At 34.7% G+C, this 20534-nt stretch overlaps 1 protein-coding gene across 1 annotated transcript in view; it reads left to right on the forward strand.

Moving 5' to 3' along the window:
* The window catches only part of LOC150097439 (inactive hydroxysteroid dehydrogenase-like protein 1), a 184196-nt gene that overhangs the window by 40040 nt on the left and 123622 nt on the right, over positions 1-20534 (forward strand). The window contains exons 2-3 of the mRNA XM_090406724.1: positions 1086-1208; positions 19887-20000. Coding sequence (XP_090262850.1) covers positions 1086-1208; positions 19887-20000 — 237 coding nt within the window. The remainder of the gene's footprint in view (positions 1-1085; positions 1209-19886; positions 20001-20534) is intronic.

A 20534-nucleotide genomic window follows, 5' to 3' on the forward strand; every position in this document is an offset into this window, starting at 1 on the left:
GGTAAGTTAGCCAGTCTCGTATAGAGGTAGGCAGTTTTTTTCACCCAGAAACTCAGGTTTTTTGTCCCTCAGAACGGGCAAACTTCCCCTATGAACACACAGATTAGTCATTACTTTTCTTGAGACCAAGCTATAGGCCTGCTTTGTCACATATGTCAGTCCTAAGCCTGGATAAAATTGGGTGTGTGTGTGTGGGGGGGGGTAATTGAGATGGTACCTTATCTCCCCATAAAAAGCGAAGAAGAGGATGAAGAAAATCTCATCATCCACATTACTTTCAACCACTTCCTTCAAACTCTCGTTTGGATTTTGTGCACTATTACCCATTGCTTCTGCTACATTCTCCATAACACCTTGACAATCCTGCCTTATATCCTTATTATCAGTCACTTAATTCTTTCGTAACTTGCCTTTCTTATATTAGCTTCCAAAACATTTCCGACAAATATTTTCCCTGTTCTCACTTTGGTACTGCAAACTATTCGCTCTTAGCAACGAATACGTTAAACACACGTTACATTACACTAAATCCTGCACATTGATATCAGTCAACAATGATGTCTTGGTTGCCATTTTTCTTGTACATGAAAAATTTTGTGGATTATTTTAACCCTTTCCTACTTTCAACGTTAAATGTACTATAAGGCTCAAAACTTTTGTCCGTGTGATTGACATAAGTGGTTTGTCATTCAATGCTCATTGTCAGCATTGTTTATGTAGCACTATGCTGAGTGGTTGCATCATAGCCAGTTGACTTCTGCTTTGTACTCATGAAATTAGCTGTTCTCACAACAGTGCTTTTCATGGATATTTCTCCATCTACCTTAGAAACAGTTTAAGGAAGAACAGGATTGTAATGTCATAGTGATAACATTTCTTGCCACTCTTAAGATTAGATTCAATAATTTAGTGTGGGCCAGCTTGTGTGCTACTTCATATTTTGTGAAATAGATATGAAGAGCTTTTATCTGTAGGTAAGTTGCTTTTATTTATGGTAGTATTGTGCTTTTCCAATGGCTTATGCTTGTGTTGTTTGCTAAATTGTATGTTCTTACTTGGAGAATATATTTATCCCTTTGTTGCAGTTATCACTGGGGGTACTGATGGCATTGGCAAGGCTTATGCACAGGAATTAGCAAAACGAGGATTAAATATTATCATCATTAGCCGAAATAAGGATAAATTAGATGCTACTGCAAAAGAATTAGGTAGGTAATTTGTGTTTACTTTCAAAAACAAATTATTGAAAATTAAATTGAATACATATGCTAAGTTTTATTTTAAATTGAATATTTTAATTGCTCCATCAGATTCCAATCAGATACAGTATGTTGCTTGCATAAGTAACATCTTTTAGAGATGAAATGGAGGCAATGAAGAAATTTAAAAAAGTCAGATGCTTGTTAAAGAAATAATGTTTGTAATTTTGGAAGTTTACATCAATAAGTTCAAAACTTACTGATATAATCTTCCAAAAATTTATCCTTAAGTTTGAGACACTTGAACATTGGAAATACTTAGAGGGATGTTAACCCACACTATTGTCTAGGCTCAGCAAATTATGCAAAGTCTTCCTGTCCTGTCAGGTGTCTTCTCCCTCCAGGAGATTGACTACCATGTGTCTCCACCATGTCCTATTCTGCGCCTCTCTGCTGCATTCCTCATATGAGAGATAGGTCCAGTCATCTATATTTTTCATCCACTCCAGTCTTTGTCTTCCTCTCTTTCCCTCAACAGTTCCTTCGAGAAGTGTCCTGAGTTATGTCTCGGAATATGGCCAAAATATCTGACTTTTCTCTTTTTAATTTCTTTCCTCATGCTCCTGTTGACGCCTGCCATCTCTAGTACCTCTTCATTTGTCTTTTTTTCTTTCCATGATATTCTCATAATTCTTCGCAGCATCCACATTTCAAAGGCCTCCAGTTTTTTCACACTCAGATTGGAGAGTGTCCATGTCTCTACTCCATATAATAACGTAGACCATATGTAGCATTTGGAGATTCTTAGTCTTGTTTTCAGATTTAATTCTCTAGATGTTAGTAGATTTTTCATACTGTTGAAAGTTGACCTTGTGATTTCAATCCTTTTTCTAACTTCATCTTCTGTCCTGCCATTCTCTGTGATCAAGTGTCCGAGGTATTTGTATTTTTGCACCTGTTCTAATTTATTTCCTCTTATATTGATGCATATTTTTGGTATTTTCTTTTCTCTTGAAATTATCATGATTTTTGTCTTTTTAAAGTTTAAACTGAGGCCATACTGTTTGCTACATTTGAGGGTTTCATCTATAAGAGTTTTGAGGTCATATTTGTTTTCAGCTAGAAGAACCATGTCATCTGCATATCTTAGGTTATTAATATTTCTGCCCCCTACAGTGATTCCTTTGAGGTTACTAATCTTATTAAATATAATTTCTGTGTATAGGTTAAAGAGAATCAGAGAAAAGACACAGCCTTGTCTCGCACCTTTCTGAACTGGGAATTCTTCTGAGGTCTCTCTATTTATTCTCAAAGATGCAGTCTGTTCCCAGTAAAGATTAGTCAATAGCCTAATGTCTTTTCCATCCATGCCTATTTTTGAAAGGATTTCAATTAATTGTTAATGTTGGACATTGTGGAATGCTTTTTTGTAATCTATGAAGCAGAGGTACACATCTTTTCGTTTTTCTAGATATCTTTCTATGATGGTTCTGACGTTGAAAATACCTTCTCTTGTACCTACATGCAAAGTCTTACTTGCCATGAAAAAAAAATTTTTTTTGGAAGTTTTTTAAAATAATATTCTAATAAGCAAAAAAGTCCTACTTGCCCAAGATAGACTACCTGTGCTAATTTTTAAAAAAATTATATCCCAGTACATCAGGGGTTCCATAAAGCAATTAGTGTGTGTGTGTATCATTGTTTGGATAACATTTCAATTGTGTGAGACCCATTCAAGAAGACAATAAATAATAAGAATAAGAAAAACAGTAAGAACAAATTGATGTGTGTGCATATATATATTTTTTTTTTTATTATTATTAATTTTTGTCACTAGAATGGTCCTTTTTAATGTTATGCATGTTCTGTTTCCTTAAAATTAAAAAAAATTGTTTTTGTAAAATTAAAAAAAAAATTCTGTTTTGTCCTGTTCGCAGCTATTTACCTTATGGCAAAATCTTCTTGCCACAGGCGAGCATATTTGTTGAGTCCTGTTTACATCCAGCATTTTTATGTTATTGATCTGTTTTGGAGAATGTGTTAACTAAATCTTTAATTTTATTTTGTTTATTAGTTGGTTTAGAATGTTTCAAATTTGTACCTGTGATAGTGCATTGACTTCAAGAATTAACATGTTATAAATTTCGAGGAATAAAACTAGAGTATTATTATGGGTAACTCCATGGAGTCCTTAAACTCATCAAGGGAGGCGCTAAACATCATACCAAGCACTATCCAATATTTGCACAATATCTGTCATACTTTGCTTTAAAGTCATTCACATTCAGGCACCCATAGCAGACTCTGGCAACCTATTCCAAAGGAAAAAAAAGATTAAAATATTTATTAGGAATATATATACAATAGGTACAATCAGTATGTTAAGTTGTTCTCTTTATCTTTCCAAGGAAATCTTACAAATTGTATACTCTGTACTAAATGGCCTGGTTGGCCAAGTGGTTAGTGTATCCACTCTCTAGCTAGATGGCTGCAGGTTTGAATCCTGCTGTGGGCATGAATGTTTGAGATTGTCTGTGAAAATACTAGTAGTGGTGGTAAAGGTAGATGGCGTTGGTGTAGATGAAGTTAGTTGCTGTTGGTGGAGAGACAGTTGTAGAGCAGGTTCGATGAGTCTTTTGGACTCCCTGGAGGTGTTACGTAATAATAAAAATCATTCCTAATGTTCTGTATATATGAATTCTTATTACATACAAAGAATAATCAAATAACCATTCTAAGAATTGCAAAATATGAGCTCAAGAATGTTCTCTCTCTGATCCTCAACACACACACACACACACACACACACACACACACACACAGAGAGAGAGAGAGAGAATATTCTCTTTCTGTTTGAGAAACTGAAGAACTTGGCATTCAGTTAAGTTCTTCAGTTTCTCTTGATTATATGGGAATTTCCTCTGCGGCACTGATCTCATTACTCTTCTTTGTCGTCCTGTTCTATTTATTTATTTTTGTTTCTGCTCATTCATTGTGTTATCTTAAATTTGTTAAACACAATAAAATAAATTAAAAATCTCACTTGATTATTATACTTGCATATATCTTCTCTATCAAACAAGTTTCATTAAAACCATCTTTCTTTCATTTGCTGAAGTAGGCATGAAGAGTAATTTGCTCTGGCAACAGGAGTACACTTAATTGAACAGTTCCAAGAAAAATAACTTTACTTTGATTCTCTCTCACTTTATGGAATATATCACGTACTTCCAAATTAAGCACATAATGTTCTCATTGATATATGAAGGCTTGATACATTGTACTGTCCTTCAGTATTAACTTAGTTTCCTCCTTGGAGAGTAGATAAAGATGCATATAAAAACTGAGATCAAGGATAAAATTTTTTTCATTAAATCATGGAATTTAACTTGGCAACATTTTTTTTTTTTTAATCTTCTTTCCAGCTCTCCTGTTTCTCCTCTTTTGCTTGTTGGCTAGCATTCCTGTTTCCAAGTGACAACTGTTTGAAGAATTCACTTAATGCACATATCCATTACAGAGATTCAAGGCAAAACTTAAGTAGTAAAAATGGTTTCCATTAGCTATCTGCCTTATAATAGAGTATGTCATATGAACACTACTATAAATAGACAAAAATGATGTTGCAAAGATCTCAGAGTTCAGTTTCAATTGCTGTGTCATTCTCAGACAAGGGTATTTGTTCAAATGACATGGTCCTTGAAACTGAGCTTGGGGATCTTCATCTTTTTTTTTTAGCCACAGCTTAGTCCATACAAAATAGATAAAATAGTGCATACATCCCTATCTTTCCAACACACACAGGATCATAACCATCCCATGTGTTAAGGGTACATGAGAAAAAAAAAAAAAACAGTTCTCTGCAAATATAATCTTCATGCCTACTTTCATTCAGCTAGCTACCTTCATACATTTTCCTAAAGATCAACTGCATTCTCTTAAACATCCCAGAGTGTATAAAGTTCCTTGTGCTTTCAGTTTGGCTTGCCTTGGATCCATACTCTGGATACACCATTTGTTTAGGATCAAATGGAAGAAAACATCTTTATTACATAAATCATTTCAGGTCTGAGAGACTATTTTTAGAATCGGCATCATCTATGAAGCATTCTCCTAACCTGAAGTACTGGTTGTATTGATTTACCAAAGATTTGGGGGACTCTATTTTAAGACTGATAGCCTGACTTTTCTAAATTAACTGTATGGTTATCCAGTCTATAGAGGGCACTGTGTGAGGACATTAGTTCTGTTGTCAGTTACAATTTAAATTGTTTTCCTCAGTTATGTAGTTTAGTGCTATGACTATCACGGTTATAATTTTGCTCTCCTATGATGATGATAGTTAGAAAACCAGTGAAATACTAGGGAGTTCAATAAATATATTTCCTCTCTTGGTGCTGTTATACTGTAAAACATTGACTCAACACATTCTATATACAGATGTTGACTAGACTAAAATAATACAAATACTGTAGGTAAAAGTAAAGACATTTGAAAACAACTCCATGGTGGAAATTGGAGATTTAAAGAAGTTCACGAAAAGAAGAAACTATAGAATTCTAGCTAGTAAGTCAACATGTGCTCTTAGAGAATATAGAGAAAAATATAGAAAAGCTAAGTTATTTTTATGTGCAAATAAACAAACTTGTGGGAAGATTTTGAAAGCAAGACCACAGAAAATAAGTATTGTGATGAGATGTTTTTAAGACTGTTTTAAGGAAACTTAGAAATGAGAAGGAGAGCATCACAAAATGAATCTAAGATAAAGGTGATAATAAGATATTCTGAATGTCTAGAATGATTTTTGCCCTTAATACATTAAGGGCAAAAACTAGTGATTAGAAATAGCAGAAAATATTTTTTGGTAGAAAACACTATCAAAAACCTGAAATATTGTAACATTATCTGCTAAGATTTTTATGTTAAGACCTTATAAGGAATAATTGAGAAATAATCCTAGGGATATAAAAAGTATATCCAGTGCAGCTTCATTGATCTCAAGCATATAAATACCAAGAGATCTTTTTAAAACATTAAATAGAATCTTATGTAGAATAATGCATTTCTTATATTTAGGCTGCAAGTCAGCAGTTATTTATTTGAACTCTGTATGTTATTACGTGACAGCTCCCAGGAGTCCAAGGACTTATTGTGGTCGGGGGAAGATGCTGCTCAGCTACATACCTCACTATCTCCCCTACTACTTAATTCTCCAAATACACACAAAGACACAACTACCATCGGTCCGTCTACTTCCCATCACCACCCCAACAGCAGTATTTATTTTTTGTCTGTAAATTGCATATGTTCTCATGGCTTTTTGCCTGTACATGGGAAGAAAAAACCAGTTTCCAGAAGAAAAAACCCTGCTACCTCCATATGAGATTGGAAATTGAAAAACGCCATATAACGATTTCTTCAATTAACACAAAAAAGTGTTAAATAATACTGCTTATTTAAAGTCATGTATTTTATCCTGAATATTACAGGCCATTGTGATTGGTGACAATAGTTAGTTACAATGACATGAACAATGGATTGATTTGAAAAAGTAAGAGCCACGTCATGTTATCCATAAAACAATGTACAGTGGTATAACTAAGGAAATATTGTGTGATATAATTCATTAACTATTTAAAAAAAAATTTCATGTGTGATTAAAATAAGACTTTCACATTTGTTGTTTTAAGGATACTTGCGACATAAGACTGAATGATATAATCACGTAATCACAAGAAAGATATTTATTTAACCAAATATTTCGGTCTGGAAGATTTGGTTAAAATAGCAGACCACCGACGATGGTCTGCTATTTCCAGACCGAAATATTTGGTTAAATAAATATCTTTCTTGTGATTACGTGATTATATCATTAAGACTTTCACATATCTTAGAGAGAGGCAAGTTATTTTAATTTAACTTCAGATAGTGAAGTAAGGCCTTAGTGCTTTCTTTAAACAAGTGTTCAGATTTATATTAACACCAATGAAGTAAGAATGTTTCAAACCGTTGGTTGGTTTATTGGCACAAGAACAGCGAAGGTCATGCTGCACCATAGCAAAGGTTACAGCAATATATAAATGATCAAAGACAAACCAGTAAACAATGTGCATGTGTCAAAAACCAAGCTAAGCAATATAGTATCTACATATAAACAAAATTATAGGTCAGGTCATAGCAATGCACAGTCAAAGGCTACATCAGCATGTAAATATTCAAAGAGAAATTAGTACATAATGTATACACAAAAATTAAATCAAGCAATGCATTATATATATATATATATATATATATATATATATATATATATATATATCATCAAATTCCTGCCTTGTACCCTCAAGGGGTGTACAGGATATGACAGTACTACATGAAAAAATTACATCATTACTAACTTCCTATCTACAATTTTCCTCCAAATCAGTCTGTTACTTGTCAAGACTCCAACATTATCAGATCTTATATTTCTATCGTCTAAGGCACTTTGTACCGTATCAATCCACCTATATCATGGTCTTCCTCTGGGTCGTTTTCCTGCCAACCTGGCAGAGAACACTTGTTTTGCTAATCTTTCCTCTCCCATTCTATTTAAGTGACCATACCACCTGAGATTAGCTCTGCTAACGCATTCCTGGATGCTGACAATGTCAAGTTCTTTCCTAATATCCTCATTTTTAACATGATATTGCCATTGATGCCATCTGTTCACGCCTCTAATCTTTCTCAGGACTCTCATATCTGCGGTCTCTAGTCTTTGGTCAAGTGTTTTACTTCTGACCCAGCTCTCAGATCCATAAGTTAAAACTGGTTTGAACACTGTCTTGTATACAGCTAATTTAGTGTTCCGACTAATTTCTCTCTTATTCCATATGAATTTATTCAATTAACTTCCCAATATACCAGCTTTGTCGATTCTGTTGTCTATTTCTATATTTAATTTACCATCTTCAGTAAAAATCGTGCCTAAGTAGCTGAAATGTTTTAGTTGTTCCACAGGTTCTCCATTTATAACACAGTTGACATTTTCAATGATTCTGCCTATTTTCATTGTCTTTGTCTTTTTATTGCTGACCTTCATACCATATCTATTACAACAGCAATTGAATTTAGTCAGAGAATCTTGCAGACTTGTAGCGGATTTATTTAGAAGTATAACATCATCCGCATAAAGCAAAGAGCTGACATTAACATCTCCAATTTTGATATCAGGTTTAATACCACTTTCCTTCATAATGTGATCCATATAGATAATGAATAACAGAGGGGATAATGTACATCCTTGTCTCACACCAGATTTAACATTAAACCATCTTCCTGTACTTCCTTGAATTCTAACTGCTGACTTACAACTCAAATAAAGACTAAGTATTGCTTGATATAATGCCCCATTGACACCATATAACTGCAGCATATTGAATAGCTTTTCTCTTGGCACCTTGTCATATGCCTTTTCCAAATCGACAAAACTTAAATACAGATCTTTGTTATATTCCCATGCTTTCTCGACTATTTGTCGTAAAGTGAAGATCTGATCCTGACAGCCTCTATTTGGCCTGAATCCAGCTTGTTCTTCACCAAGCTTTTCTTCCACAATTCTTCTCAACTGTTTCTCAAGTATACTTGCATAGATCTTGCCAGGAACACTGAGTAGGGAAATACCTCTGTAATTCTCACATTCAGTTTTATTTCCTTTTTTATATATGGGTACTATGAGAGCTCTACCCCAATCATCGGGAATTCGTCCCTCTGTCCAGGCTTTCTGAACTATGCAGTGCAGCCACTGTAAGACTTTTATACCACCATACTTCAGCATTTCTGGTCGAATATCTATTCCTGCTGCCTTTCCACATTTCAAGCCTTTGATGGCTTTTTCTACTTCAAGTATGGATATGTATTCCTGACTGCATGCCTGGTGAGTGTTTTTTATCACTGTGCTGTCATCACTGTTTGTTTCATTTAGCAGTTTTTCAAAGTAATTACTCCATACTTCAAGGATATCTTTTTCTACCGTTTCCATTTCACCTTTATCATCTCTAACTCCTTTTACAGCACTCTTTCCTCCATTCCTAAGCTTCTTCAACAACCTCCAGAATATTTTGCCACCTTCTTGATATTTATTTTCTATATTCTTGTCAGAGTCCTCCCATGAATTTTGTTTAGCTAGTTTTACACACTGTTTAGCTTTCTTACATTTGTCTCTGTATTCTGTAAGAGTAAAAGCTGTCTTATTTGCCAGGAACTTTTGATATGCTTTCTTCTTTTCCTTCACTGCCTCTTTAACTTCCTGTGTCCACCAGGGAGTTCTGATTTTTTATCCTTGCAGACAACCTCACCACATGCCTCTCTGGCAGAATCGATGTTTTTTTCAGAGTTTGCCACTGAATCTCCAAGGTTTGATTCCTGTTCTTAAACTCTTTCATTTTCTTTTCAATAATCTTTCTGTATTTTAGTCTACAGTTCACATCTGAGAGCTGCTCAACTTTTATTTGCTTTAAAACTTTCTTACATGTTATTCTTTTCAATATGAAATTCAATTTTATCCTGTTCAAGACCAAATAGTGATCACTTCCAATTTCAAATCCTCTGTACACTCTGGTGTCCTGCACCAGGGAGAAAACATCACTATCAACAATAACATAGTCAATGAGACTTTTCTTATTCTTAGCCTCTTCTCTCCATGTGAATTTGTGCACATTTTTATGTTGGAACATGGTGTTAGTAATAATCAGTCCATCTCCTGAGCAGAAATCCAACAGATATTTGTCATTATTATTAGCTTTGCTCTTTTCTCCAAATTTTCCCAAAATATTTTTGTATGTCTCACAATCATTTCCTACTCTGCTATTTAGATCCCCAACAAGGATCAACTTTTCCTTTTTCATTGTGTCAGTTGCTTTTTCTAAAGCGTCAAGAAATTCCTCCACTTCTACCTTAGTAGAACCTTCTGTGGGACCATAGGCACAAATAAGTCTCATTGTCCAGTTCCCCATTCTCATATTTGCCCACATTACCCTACTTGAGACTGCCTGCCATTCAAGAAGATTAGCCTCGGATTTTGTGTTGAATACTATGGCTACTCCTTCTTTTCCTTGATTGTCATTGCCTGAATATAACATTTTGTATTTATTGCTCAGAAAGGTCTCGCCAGTTTTGGTCTTTTTTGTTTCAGTCACCCCTATTATGTCGATCTGGTACTTATCTAATTCCTCAGCTAGCTCCATTTCTTTGCCATTCAGGCTTCAGGGTTTGTTTTCAGATTTGTTCCAGTAGCTGACTTTTCGCTGTTTACCCTGGTTCCCTGGCGAAAACAACGGGGGCCTTGTTTAACCGGGCGACGCCCCAGCCGCATGAAATTTTGTCATGTTGTACCATCATTTTTTATTTTGGTTTAACCAATAAGAATACAATTTGGTCGGCTAAATCCCGAATTGCCAGCCCATCCTCGTTCGTTCAGTATCAAAGTAGATACCCAATAGGGTGCACCACGAGAAGGTGAGGATCGGACATTAGGTCAGAAGCCCTGGTCAGTTCTCCGCATTCCTTGAAAGGCTATGTGGAGGTCTCCTGTCAGTTATACAGCTTTGACCCATATATAAACAAAATTACAGTCAAATGTGTTTATACAAATTAATTCTTTGTAAAAAGTTGAAAACATCATGCACTCTGAGTCTAACATCTACCTAAGTATATATGGCTTGGCTAGATAGGTAAAACTAGTGATAATTTTAATTGACATATGAAAACTATCACTAGGTTTCATGCATGAGAGGGTAATCAACCCTCCAGTAAATATGTGTAATGACTGTAACCTGTTCCAAACCTAGCAAAAACAACTTCTCTTCTCTTTGTACATAGACTAGAATACCAGCGTTAAATTACAGGTTTAATGTCATATAATGTGTTTGTCACTGCTTCCTGCCATTGAGCAATTAGCTTTGATCTTATAAACCAGGAGTATCAAACTTAATTGGAATGCAGGCCATTTGCTATAAAACTATCTCAAGTGGACTGCAAAAAATTTTCAACTAAAAAAACTGCACTAATTAGAATCGAAGGGAAGTGAAAAAATGAGTACAACTAAATTGGAAAATTAATAACACTAATTTTATTTATAAAATTAGTAAATTTCTCTTCATGATTAAAAAATTCCTTGTTTTAAAAATGATGATAAATGCAAATGAACAGTATTGCACAAAATTTAATAACAAAGATTATACTTTGAATTGAGATTTTCAATATCTGACTTTTAGTGTTGTACCATCATTATATTTTGACGAGGATAGACTGGCAATTTGGGATTTAGCCGACCAAATTGTATTCTTATTGGTTTAACCAATAAGAATACAATTTGGTTGGCTAAATCCCAAATTGCCAGCCCATCCTCGTTCGTTCAGTATCCAGGTAGATACCCAACAGGGTGCACCACGAGAAGGTTAGGATTGAACATTAGGTCAGAAAGCCTGTTCGGTTCTCTGCATTCCTTTAAAGACTAGTGTAGTACTATCATATCCTGTACACCCCTTGAGGGTACATGGCAGGAATTTGATGATGATGAATTTTATTTATTCTAATTCATTACAAGACATAAAATAATTGTATGATTATGACAACTCAAAAAATAAATAAATATAAAGAATATTTTTATTATATTAATATTTACAATAGATATCATTTAATCCAAATTAAACCGAAATTAACTTTTATTATTACGTGACAACTCCAGGAAGTCCAAGGACTCGTCGAGGGAGAGCACCTACCCTACAACTCTATCTCCACCAACTATAACTAACTACAACTACACCAACTCCATCTACTGCCTCCACCACCACTACTAGTATTTCCATAGACAATCAAAAACATCCATGCCCATGGTGGGATCTGCTCCACAGCTTTCTGGCTATGGAGCGGATACGCTAATGCTTGGCAAACCAGGCTGGCATTTAATCATGTAAAAGAGAATATTCTAAATTACTTTCCTATGTGTGAACAGTTGAACAATAAGGATCAAAGTTTTACTTTTTCTCAGTGTTGTCCCAAACTAGAAAAGATAAAAGAAGAATTTGATAGGCGATTTAAACATTTTAAGCTAAAGAAGTTTTTTCGCTTTTACAGATCCTTTTTCCTTTAATTTCGAAATGGCTCCTATTTTTATATTTATTCAAATTTTATTTGAATAAATCAGATATTTATATATTTACACATTCTAAACAAAAAGTATAAACTCTGGTTAATAACCATCACAAAAATTTACAGAGCCTCCTGTTAGTTTGAAATATTTTGTTTGTGTTGTAATAAGTTACTTCTATTTTTTTGGGGGGGGGGGTAGTCTATATTTTAGAAAATTTAAGTGTTACTGAAAATATTTTGGTAAAATGATTTTTCGGGTTAAATATATATACTTGCATACTATAATTATAGTAATTTAATTTCAGTGTTTTATTTTTTTTCCGACACTTGACAACGTTGATTATTAACCAGCCTGCCAAAATCTGGACACAAAATTGTGAGCATACGACCTTCATTATGGCAGAAAGATTGATGTCGGTTAATCTTGATCTGTGGGCTGTTTTGTTATCTATCATACATGAGAATAATTGTTTACATAAATAGGTGCTTCCAAAATAACATGGAATATTTGCTGCAAACTTTTTTTTATTTCCTGATGTTTTTGACCTAAACTATTTTTGATACATCAACTTCTTGGTATTTTACTTTCAGAATGGAATCATTTTGGAAATCAATAAGTTCCATTTGAATACAAATAGGAGCTTTTTTTGAAATTAAAGGAAAAAGATCTGTAAAACGCAAAAGAAACATCTTGATCCTTAAAATCTTTAAATTGCCTATCGAATTCTCCTTTTATCTTTTCTAGTTTGGGACAATATTGAGAAAAGGTAAAACTTTGATTCTTATTGTTCAACTGTTCACACCTAGCAAAGTAATTTAGAATATTCTTTTAAATGATTTTGAAACAAAACTAATTTACATCTAAAACTTGCCAGTGCATCATACATGTGTTATTGACTGATCTTTCCCCTGAAGTTTGATATTTAAATCATTCAAATGCCCTCTAATATCAACTAAGAATGCTAGATCCTTGTACCTATGTCTGATCATTAAGAAATGCAACATCGCGATTTTTCATTTCTAGGAACAATTTGATCTCCTCCTCCAAAAAAAAAAAAAAAAGAAAAAAAGCTTTTTAGAACCTTAGGACAAGATAACCAATGAATCTCTGTGTAATAAGGTAGCCCTTCAAATTCACTCTCACAATCTTTTTGAAATTGTGCAAACTGGTGGTGATTGAAGCCTCTGGATCGGTGAAGTTCACAGTATTTCCTGTGTACTTTATCCTGTCATTGCTGGAGCACCGTCGGTTGTCACTGCAGTGAGCCTGTTCAGAGGAAGTTGGTATTTTTCCAAAATGCCCCACATGGCATCAAAAATTGTCTTCTCCTGTAGTGGTTCCATGGATGGGAATCATTTCCAAGAACTCTTCAGTAATATTCATATTGTCGTCGCAAGCCCGAAGAAATAAAGCAACTTGAGGCACGTTGTGAATATCAAAACTTTGGTCAAGTGCAATTGAAAAGCGCTGTACGTTTGCAGATATTTCTTGCAACTGGTCACACAGATTATCTGCCATTTCGGTTATTCTTTCGATCACAGTATTTCTGTACAAAGAAATCTCTCGAAATATTTGCACATTTTGGGACATGTTTTTGGCTGCTTTTATCATACACTTCTTAAGGAACTGTCACTAAAAGGTTTGGAATGTTTTGCCAATAAATAGCTGATTTCATAACTGGCTCTCACTGCTGATTCATTGTCTTTCATAATTTTTGAAAATATTTATTGTTGACTTTGAAGTGAATTCTTTAATTTTTCTTTTCTCAGTTCACCCTCAAAACAATATTCACCTTCAAAGTGTGAATATTGTTCTTTGTGAATTTTATCGTAGTGCCTTTTTATATTATATTCTTTGGCGACACTAATTGTTTTGTTACAAATAATGCACACAATTTTGTCCTTTGTTTCTCTCCTCATCAGCAATTTTTCTTTTTCTTGTTGGTTTGGAAAGCGACATTGCCTCGGTGAATAAATATATTATTAACAATTTTTATAAACGTGTTTGAATAAAAATGCACAAAACTGTAGACCAGTGCACGATACTATTGCAAATAAAAAAAAAAAAAAATTAAAAAATATAATAAAAGAGATTCTCTCACTGCTAGGTTGTCGTTGAATCGTGTTTGGCACACTGACTTCAATGTTCACTGAGTGTAGCAGGCAATTATAAACTCATAGCTGGATTCGCATGAGTGTATGCTGCGTGTCACGTGAACAGCTGGTAGCCAATAGAATTCAGCTTTTTCAGCATGCTACCAGCAGCGTGCTATAAATTAGCAATGAAAGCATAAATATAGTTTAAGATTGATTAGGATCGGATCTAACATTGAAGTTGCGATATAAATTTTTATTATTGCAATTATAGCAGATCGTTGCATCCATATTGTAACTATAAATGTCATATTAAGACGAATAAATCAATATTGTATTTACTCGCACTTTTTTTTCTCCAAAATTAAAGCTATAAAATCATGGTACGAGATGTATGTGGAGATTTTTAGAAACTAAAATTTTCAGAAAAAAATACTGAGATGACTTACCAAGAATCTCCTATTCGTTATAGCTACTTCCAGCCTCGAGAGTGGTTTCCTTGTGTGAATTGTCAAAGTCATCTATCCAAATAGCGTCGTCTTTCCCATTTCCAAGTAAAAATTACAATTAATTTACAAGATTTTAGATACATAATGAATATCCTTCACGAATGTCTAATGAGAAGCGAAAGCAGAATGTGAAATAGATAGCAATGGTAGAGATAGAACATCTATGAAGATGTGCAGATGATTGGTGCAGTATTAACAAAAGATCGCATTACCAAAACAGTCAAGCCAACATTTTTGAGTTGAAACGCTAATTCTCTTCAACCAAATTCCATAATATCTGAAACTGTCATAACATTCACTCTATATGTCTTAGTTTTAACGCGTTCATGAATTTTATTGTAGCTTTGTGTTTGAGTTACTGGGTGCACTCCCACACATCTAACTAAAAATAATAGTTTTTAGTTAGATACCATGTTTGCTTGTGCAACGTGTGTTTTTTCTCGAGTCTAAGCAGTATGGTTAATGTGGGAGGGTACATGCGATTCATTAGTTAGTGCCATTTTTATCCCGGTTGTCTCTAATCAAACTAAAGAAATATATTACACAGACAGCAAATGCCTCTATACTTTATTCAGTGGTGCAATAAAACTACTTGTTTTTCTTGCATCTGCAATATAGTGGTAGTTGGGAGGGCATGTTGTTTACCATGGGGAACGAGGCATCGTCCCGACGTGAAAGTGGTTAAATTTGATTTTCGTGTGTGATGTATGTTTATTGCAGCTTTGTAATTTTTTTTTTTTTTTCATAAAGTAAAATCAGGGTACAGTGGTGAGAGTCATATGCGAGGGAGAGTTATATTCGAGTAAATACAGTATTTCTGTTTTATTATAAAAAGCAACCATCCTTTTTTTTAATCTTTCCTTGAGGAGTCGTGGGCAGCAAGAAATTGCTTTGGGGGGCTGCATGTGGCCCACGGGCCACCAGTTTGACACCTCTGTTATAAACTGTCTGCGGCCTATATATGGTACTGCCAAACAATACACGGAGAAAGTATGAGCTACATCTGCAGTCTAATTTCAGTTAATTCCAATGTGACTGGGAATCCAGCACAACCGAACATCAAAATTAAGAGTTTTCATTTTGTACAACAGGTGTAATGCCTCGCACAGCACTGGATGTGGATTATACATTGGAGAGGAGATAGCCTGTAAAAGAGCTCAATGAGTGTATAAATTATACACTTTTGGTAGCTGTTTTCTTTTATATGAAAGCTGCTACCAAAAGTGTGAATTTGCATGCCATGCAAATCGGCTGTATAATTAATACAATCAGGTGGGATCTGGTTCAAGATAATAATGTCAGGAAACACAACAGCACAGATTACACAGATATCAGTTCTTGAGCCGTCTGTATAGATGGACAAGAAATCAGAGTGGGCTGTGCTATGTGCATTAAGCAGTTGTAGGTAGAACAGATGGAGTATGAGACTTCTGTGAGGTTGTAGGATGGAGTGTAAACCTGCCATGGAGGGATACTGTTATGTTTGGCAGGCAGTGTTGCGAACAGCTTGCATAGATTCTTTAACATGCATATCAGAAGGTCATATGGCAGTCTGTCGTGTGACATTGAACTTTTCAATGCAGAGAAAAGTAGAGTCCACATAGGATGATCTGGAAGAGACTTTATCTTTAGGGCATAATTAAGAGAACTGTTTCTGTCTAAGTGATAGAGCTGGTTCATTTGCTTCAACATAAAGACTATGCGTGGCTGACATGTGAAAGGTACCGATATTTATCCTTATACTCTGATGATGAATGAGATCCAACCATCGCCCGTTGTTCTGTTTTGCAGAACAATGGACTTGAGAACCATAATCCAGCTTTGAACATATAAGTGCACAATAAAGATGAAGCAATGAAGATCAATCAACATCCCCATTCAGTAGAGGATAGGGTGTGAAGGAGATTCAATGCTCTCTTGCACTTGACTGTTAATTGACAAATGTGTGCAATTGTAAGTTTACTGTCAAAGATGAATCCCAAGAACTTGGCTTCTGTTGCTACTGAAATAACAATTCATCCCATTCTTAATTCAGGATCTGGATGAATAGATCTTGTATAGAGTACAGGATCAGAGCTGTGTAAAGTGTACACAGATGCTTATTGCTGCTTTAGTTGTTTTTCAGTTATCCTCATGTTATGAGAGTGACAGTAAATTGTGAAGTTATCAATATATAGAGCATTGTCTACTGCTCGGTGATTGAGTTAACTTTGATAGCAAAAAGGTTCACACTTACGACAGAGTCTGGGGAAACATCCCATTCGTAATGATATGCATTACGAATGGGATGTTTCCCCAAGATAGTGTACTCCTTACTCTAACTTGGAAAGTCTGCTGAGACAGAAAAATTTTAATAAATACAGGAAGATGTTCTCTGAGACCTAGGTTATAAAGGTCTTTTAATATGCCATATCTCTAGGCTGTGTCATAAGTTTTTGCTTTAAAAAAAAAAAAAAAAAAAAAAAAAAAAAAACACCACCCTTAAACGTGTTCTTGCTTGAGACTTGCATCTTTTATACGAGTCTCTAAAGGAACCAAATGGTTTAAAGTTGAACGATATCTACAGAAGCCACATTGTGTATTGGAGAGATCATTGCTCTCTAAATATTAGAGGTCTAGTATTAACCATTTTCTTTAATATCTTACAAAGACAGCTGGTCAGAGCAATAAGTTGATAATTATTTGCTTGTGTTGATCCTTTCCTTGTTTTGGGATAGCAGTGCAAACTGATTTATGCCAAGAATGCAGAAAGTCTTTGCAAGTATGCTCTTGTATATTAAGAGGAGATCCATAGAAGATGATGGTAGATGTTTTATCATTTCATAATGGATGTCGTCAGGCCCTACTGCACTAGGGTGAGATAGTAAAAGGGCTCTTTTAGTTCCTCCTTAACAAATGGCAGATTGTATAACTCAAGCCCATTTAGTATAAAAATTTAGCCTTTGTTTCTCGCTGCTTGTTTAGTATTAAAAAATGAGGATATGAAGCTTTTGCTGAGATTCTGGCAAAATTTTCTCCCAGAGTGTCTGCAGTAGCTTTGAGATCAGCAATAACACTTCCATTATGGTCTAAGGTAGACAAATGGTGTGTTCTATATCTACCTTTCATTTTCTGGATTTTATCCCGTACAAATTTTGCACTGATCATTTGATTAAATGAGATAAATTGCTCATCAAATGAGCAAATACCCCATGCTCTGTGTGGATTTTTTGGTTGTCTGGCATTCTGAGTTCCACCAAAGCTTTTGGATAGAGTGGAAATTTAGATGTTCTTGGAATGGAGGCTGTTGCTGCCTAGACAATGCAATCTATTACATACTTGACTGATTCATTGATAGGTGTTGGACTGACCAGCATTGAATTTTGCAAAATGGGAAAAAGTGTTCCAGCCAGCCTGGTCCATTTTCCATATGAGCAACTGTGTAGGGGAACACGATTCAGTGAATACAGTGTTTAAAGAACAGGCAAGTGATTGCTTACATTTGTTCTCTTCAACATTCCATGTGAACAGAAGAATGGAAGTGGAGCCGATTGTAAGATTGATTGCCGAATATTGAGCTATTAGACATATGGAAGAAAGTATTGAGTCCATTATTCAAAAGGAGAGGTCATTGTCAAGTATTCTTTCAACTTCGTCTATTTGTGTTGGCATTACCCAACAGAGTATTGTGACCATTAAAGTCATCCATAAGAAGCGTGGGTTCAGGCATTTGCGAGATGAGGCATGAAGATGGATTTCATTTAACTCTGCACTCAATGGTAAATAAATTGAACATATTGTAATAAGAAATCTCATGGATAGGCAAATTGCAGCTGTTTCTGGGTGGAGGTATTAAGTTGAACATGATGGAAAGAAGTATGACTGCTCACTATGATAGCCACTCTTCCATTAACAGGACTACCTCCAGTTCTGTAACAGTGAAATTCATTAAGCTAGGGTCCTCATTGGGTCTTAAGTATGTTTCCTGTAGACAGAAACAGAATGGTATGTGTTACTGCAACAATCTTTATCATTGATAAAGATTGTTGCAGTAATCCATTGTAAATAATTTTCCTGTTATGGCTTTGGGTAGTTGTTTCTTCAGTTATCTGACTAGTAAATTGTTTTCCTGTTGTGTTACATAATTGAGAGATTACTGTATTAGCTTCCTGTGTATCAATCATCTGAGTTAGGCAGCCTGAGCGAACAGAAGAACACAGCAGCAGCTGCCCTTTCAGTTTTATTCCATATTCACATTCAAAGAGGCGATAATAATCAGTCCAGTAATTTTAAATGGTCAGGTCAGTTTGTAGAATATACTAATAGTACAGTGGTGGTTGGCATTTCATCCTGTTACAGATGTTATGCTTATACCAACAATACTTGGTTAGCATGTCACCTTTTTTTGACAAATCATATTGCTCAAATTATAAAGAGGTGCAAATTTCAATATGCCTGAAGAGGTAGAGTTGAAATTTAAAATTTCACCCTCCCACACGCACATGGAAAGTCAACCATAATCTTTAATAGTGGCAAGCACGGAGCTTGGGCACCAACATCTTCTCAATATTTTTGTTTTATACTGGTTCTCTTCTGATCTAGATAAACATGGTTTTGCAGTCTAGAACAATCATGATTCTTCTCTATTATCAGAATAATAATAATAAAAATTGGTGACTTACACACGTGACTTGATCTATTGCTTCTTGAAATAATTGAAAGTAAAAAGACCGAAGAGGCTTATGTTTAGTCTGTATATGAGTAAATGTAATAGTTGTCAGTCCATTATGCTCTCCTCTGTGAGTGGGTGAGCAGTTGCACATACTAACTGCATATAGCGTAAGCACTAGGATATTATGAAGTTTTGCTGTGTATATGAAGATTAGCGAAGAGGAAGGTTATACCTTTTTTGGAATAATATTAAAATTTGGTTGTGCTTTAAAGAGTGCCAAAAGTTTTTTCTTTTTTAAATATATAGAAGCAGACTTCGGCATAGATACCTTTGTTATACAAGCTGATTTTGGAACTGGAGATGCTCAGATGTATAAAAATCTATCGCAGCAACTGGAAGATAAAGAAATTGGGATTTTAAGTAAGTTTCCCTTTCTGATCTTCAATACACTCTGAAAAAGGCATGTATAGATTAAATTCCTTTTTGATATTAGGTAATTTCAGTAAAGTAAGAATAATAAGGGATGTAACTTAAATTTAATAAGGCATTTGTTTTATAAATCCTCATTATTTGCAATAGATATTATACATTAGTATTTCTTTAAAATGATTAAAGTTGGTGTTTATTTTCTAGTATGCATTTTGTTTCACATAAATCTAAGGCATTCATTTAAAAAATATCTTAATTAGCTTAAGATGATTTATTCATCAAGTAAAGGATGAGTGTCTTGCATGAGGGCACAGTATGTTAAATTGATAAATGCAAGCATTCCTTGCTATCTGTCATGCTAGACAAATAGTCGAATGCTCTGCTTTTCGTAACGGTTTCTTAGATTGTAACTAATCTCACCTTGAAGGGGGGGGATAGATGAAAAGGAATGTCTTTGCAGAATATATATATATATATAAAAACTAAAGAGAATGATATATTTGATTATTAGTTACTATACTTGAT

The sequence above is a fragment of the Typopeltis vanoorti genome, chromosome 17 (genome assembly GCF_054136105.1).
Source record: "Typopeltis vanoorti isolate ZY-2024b chromosome 17, IOZ_Tvanoo_1.0, whole genome shotgun sequence".
Classification (NCBI taxonomy): domain Eukaryota; kingdom Metazoa; phylum Arthropoda; class Arachnida; order Uropygi; family Thelyphonidae; genus Typopeltis; species Typopeltis vanoorti.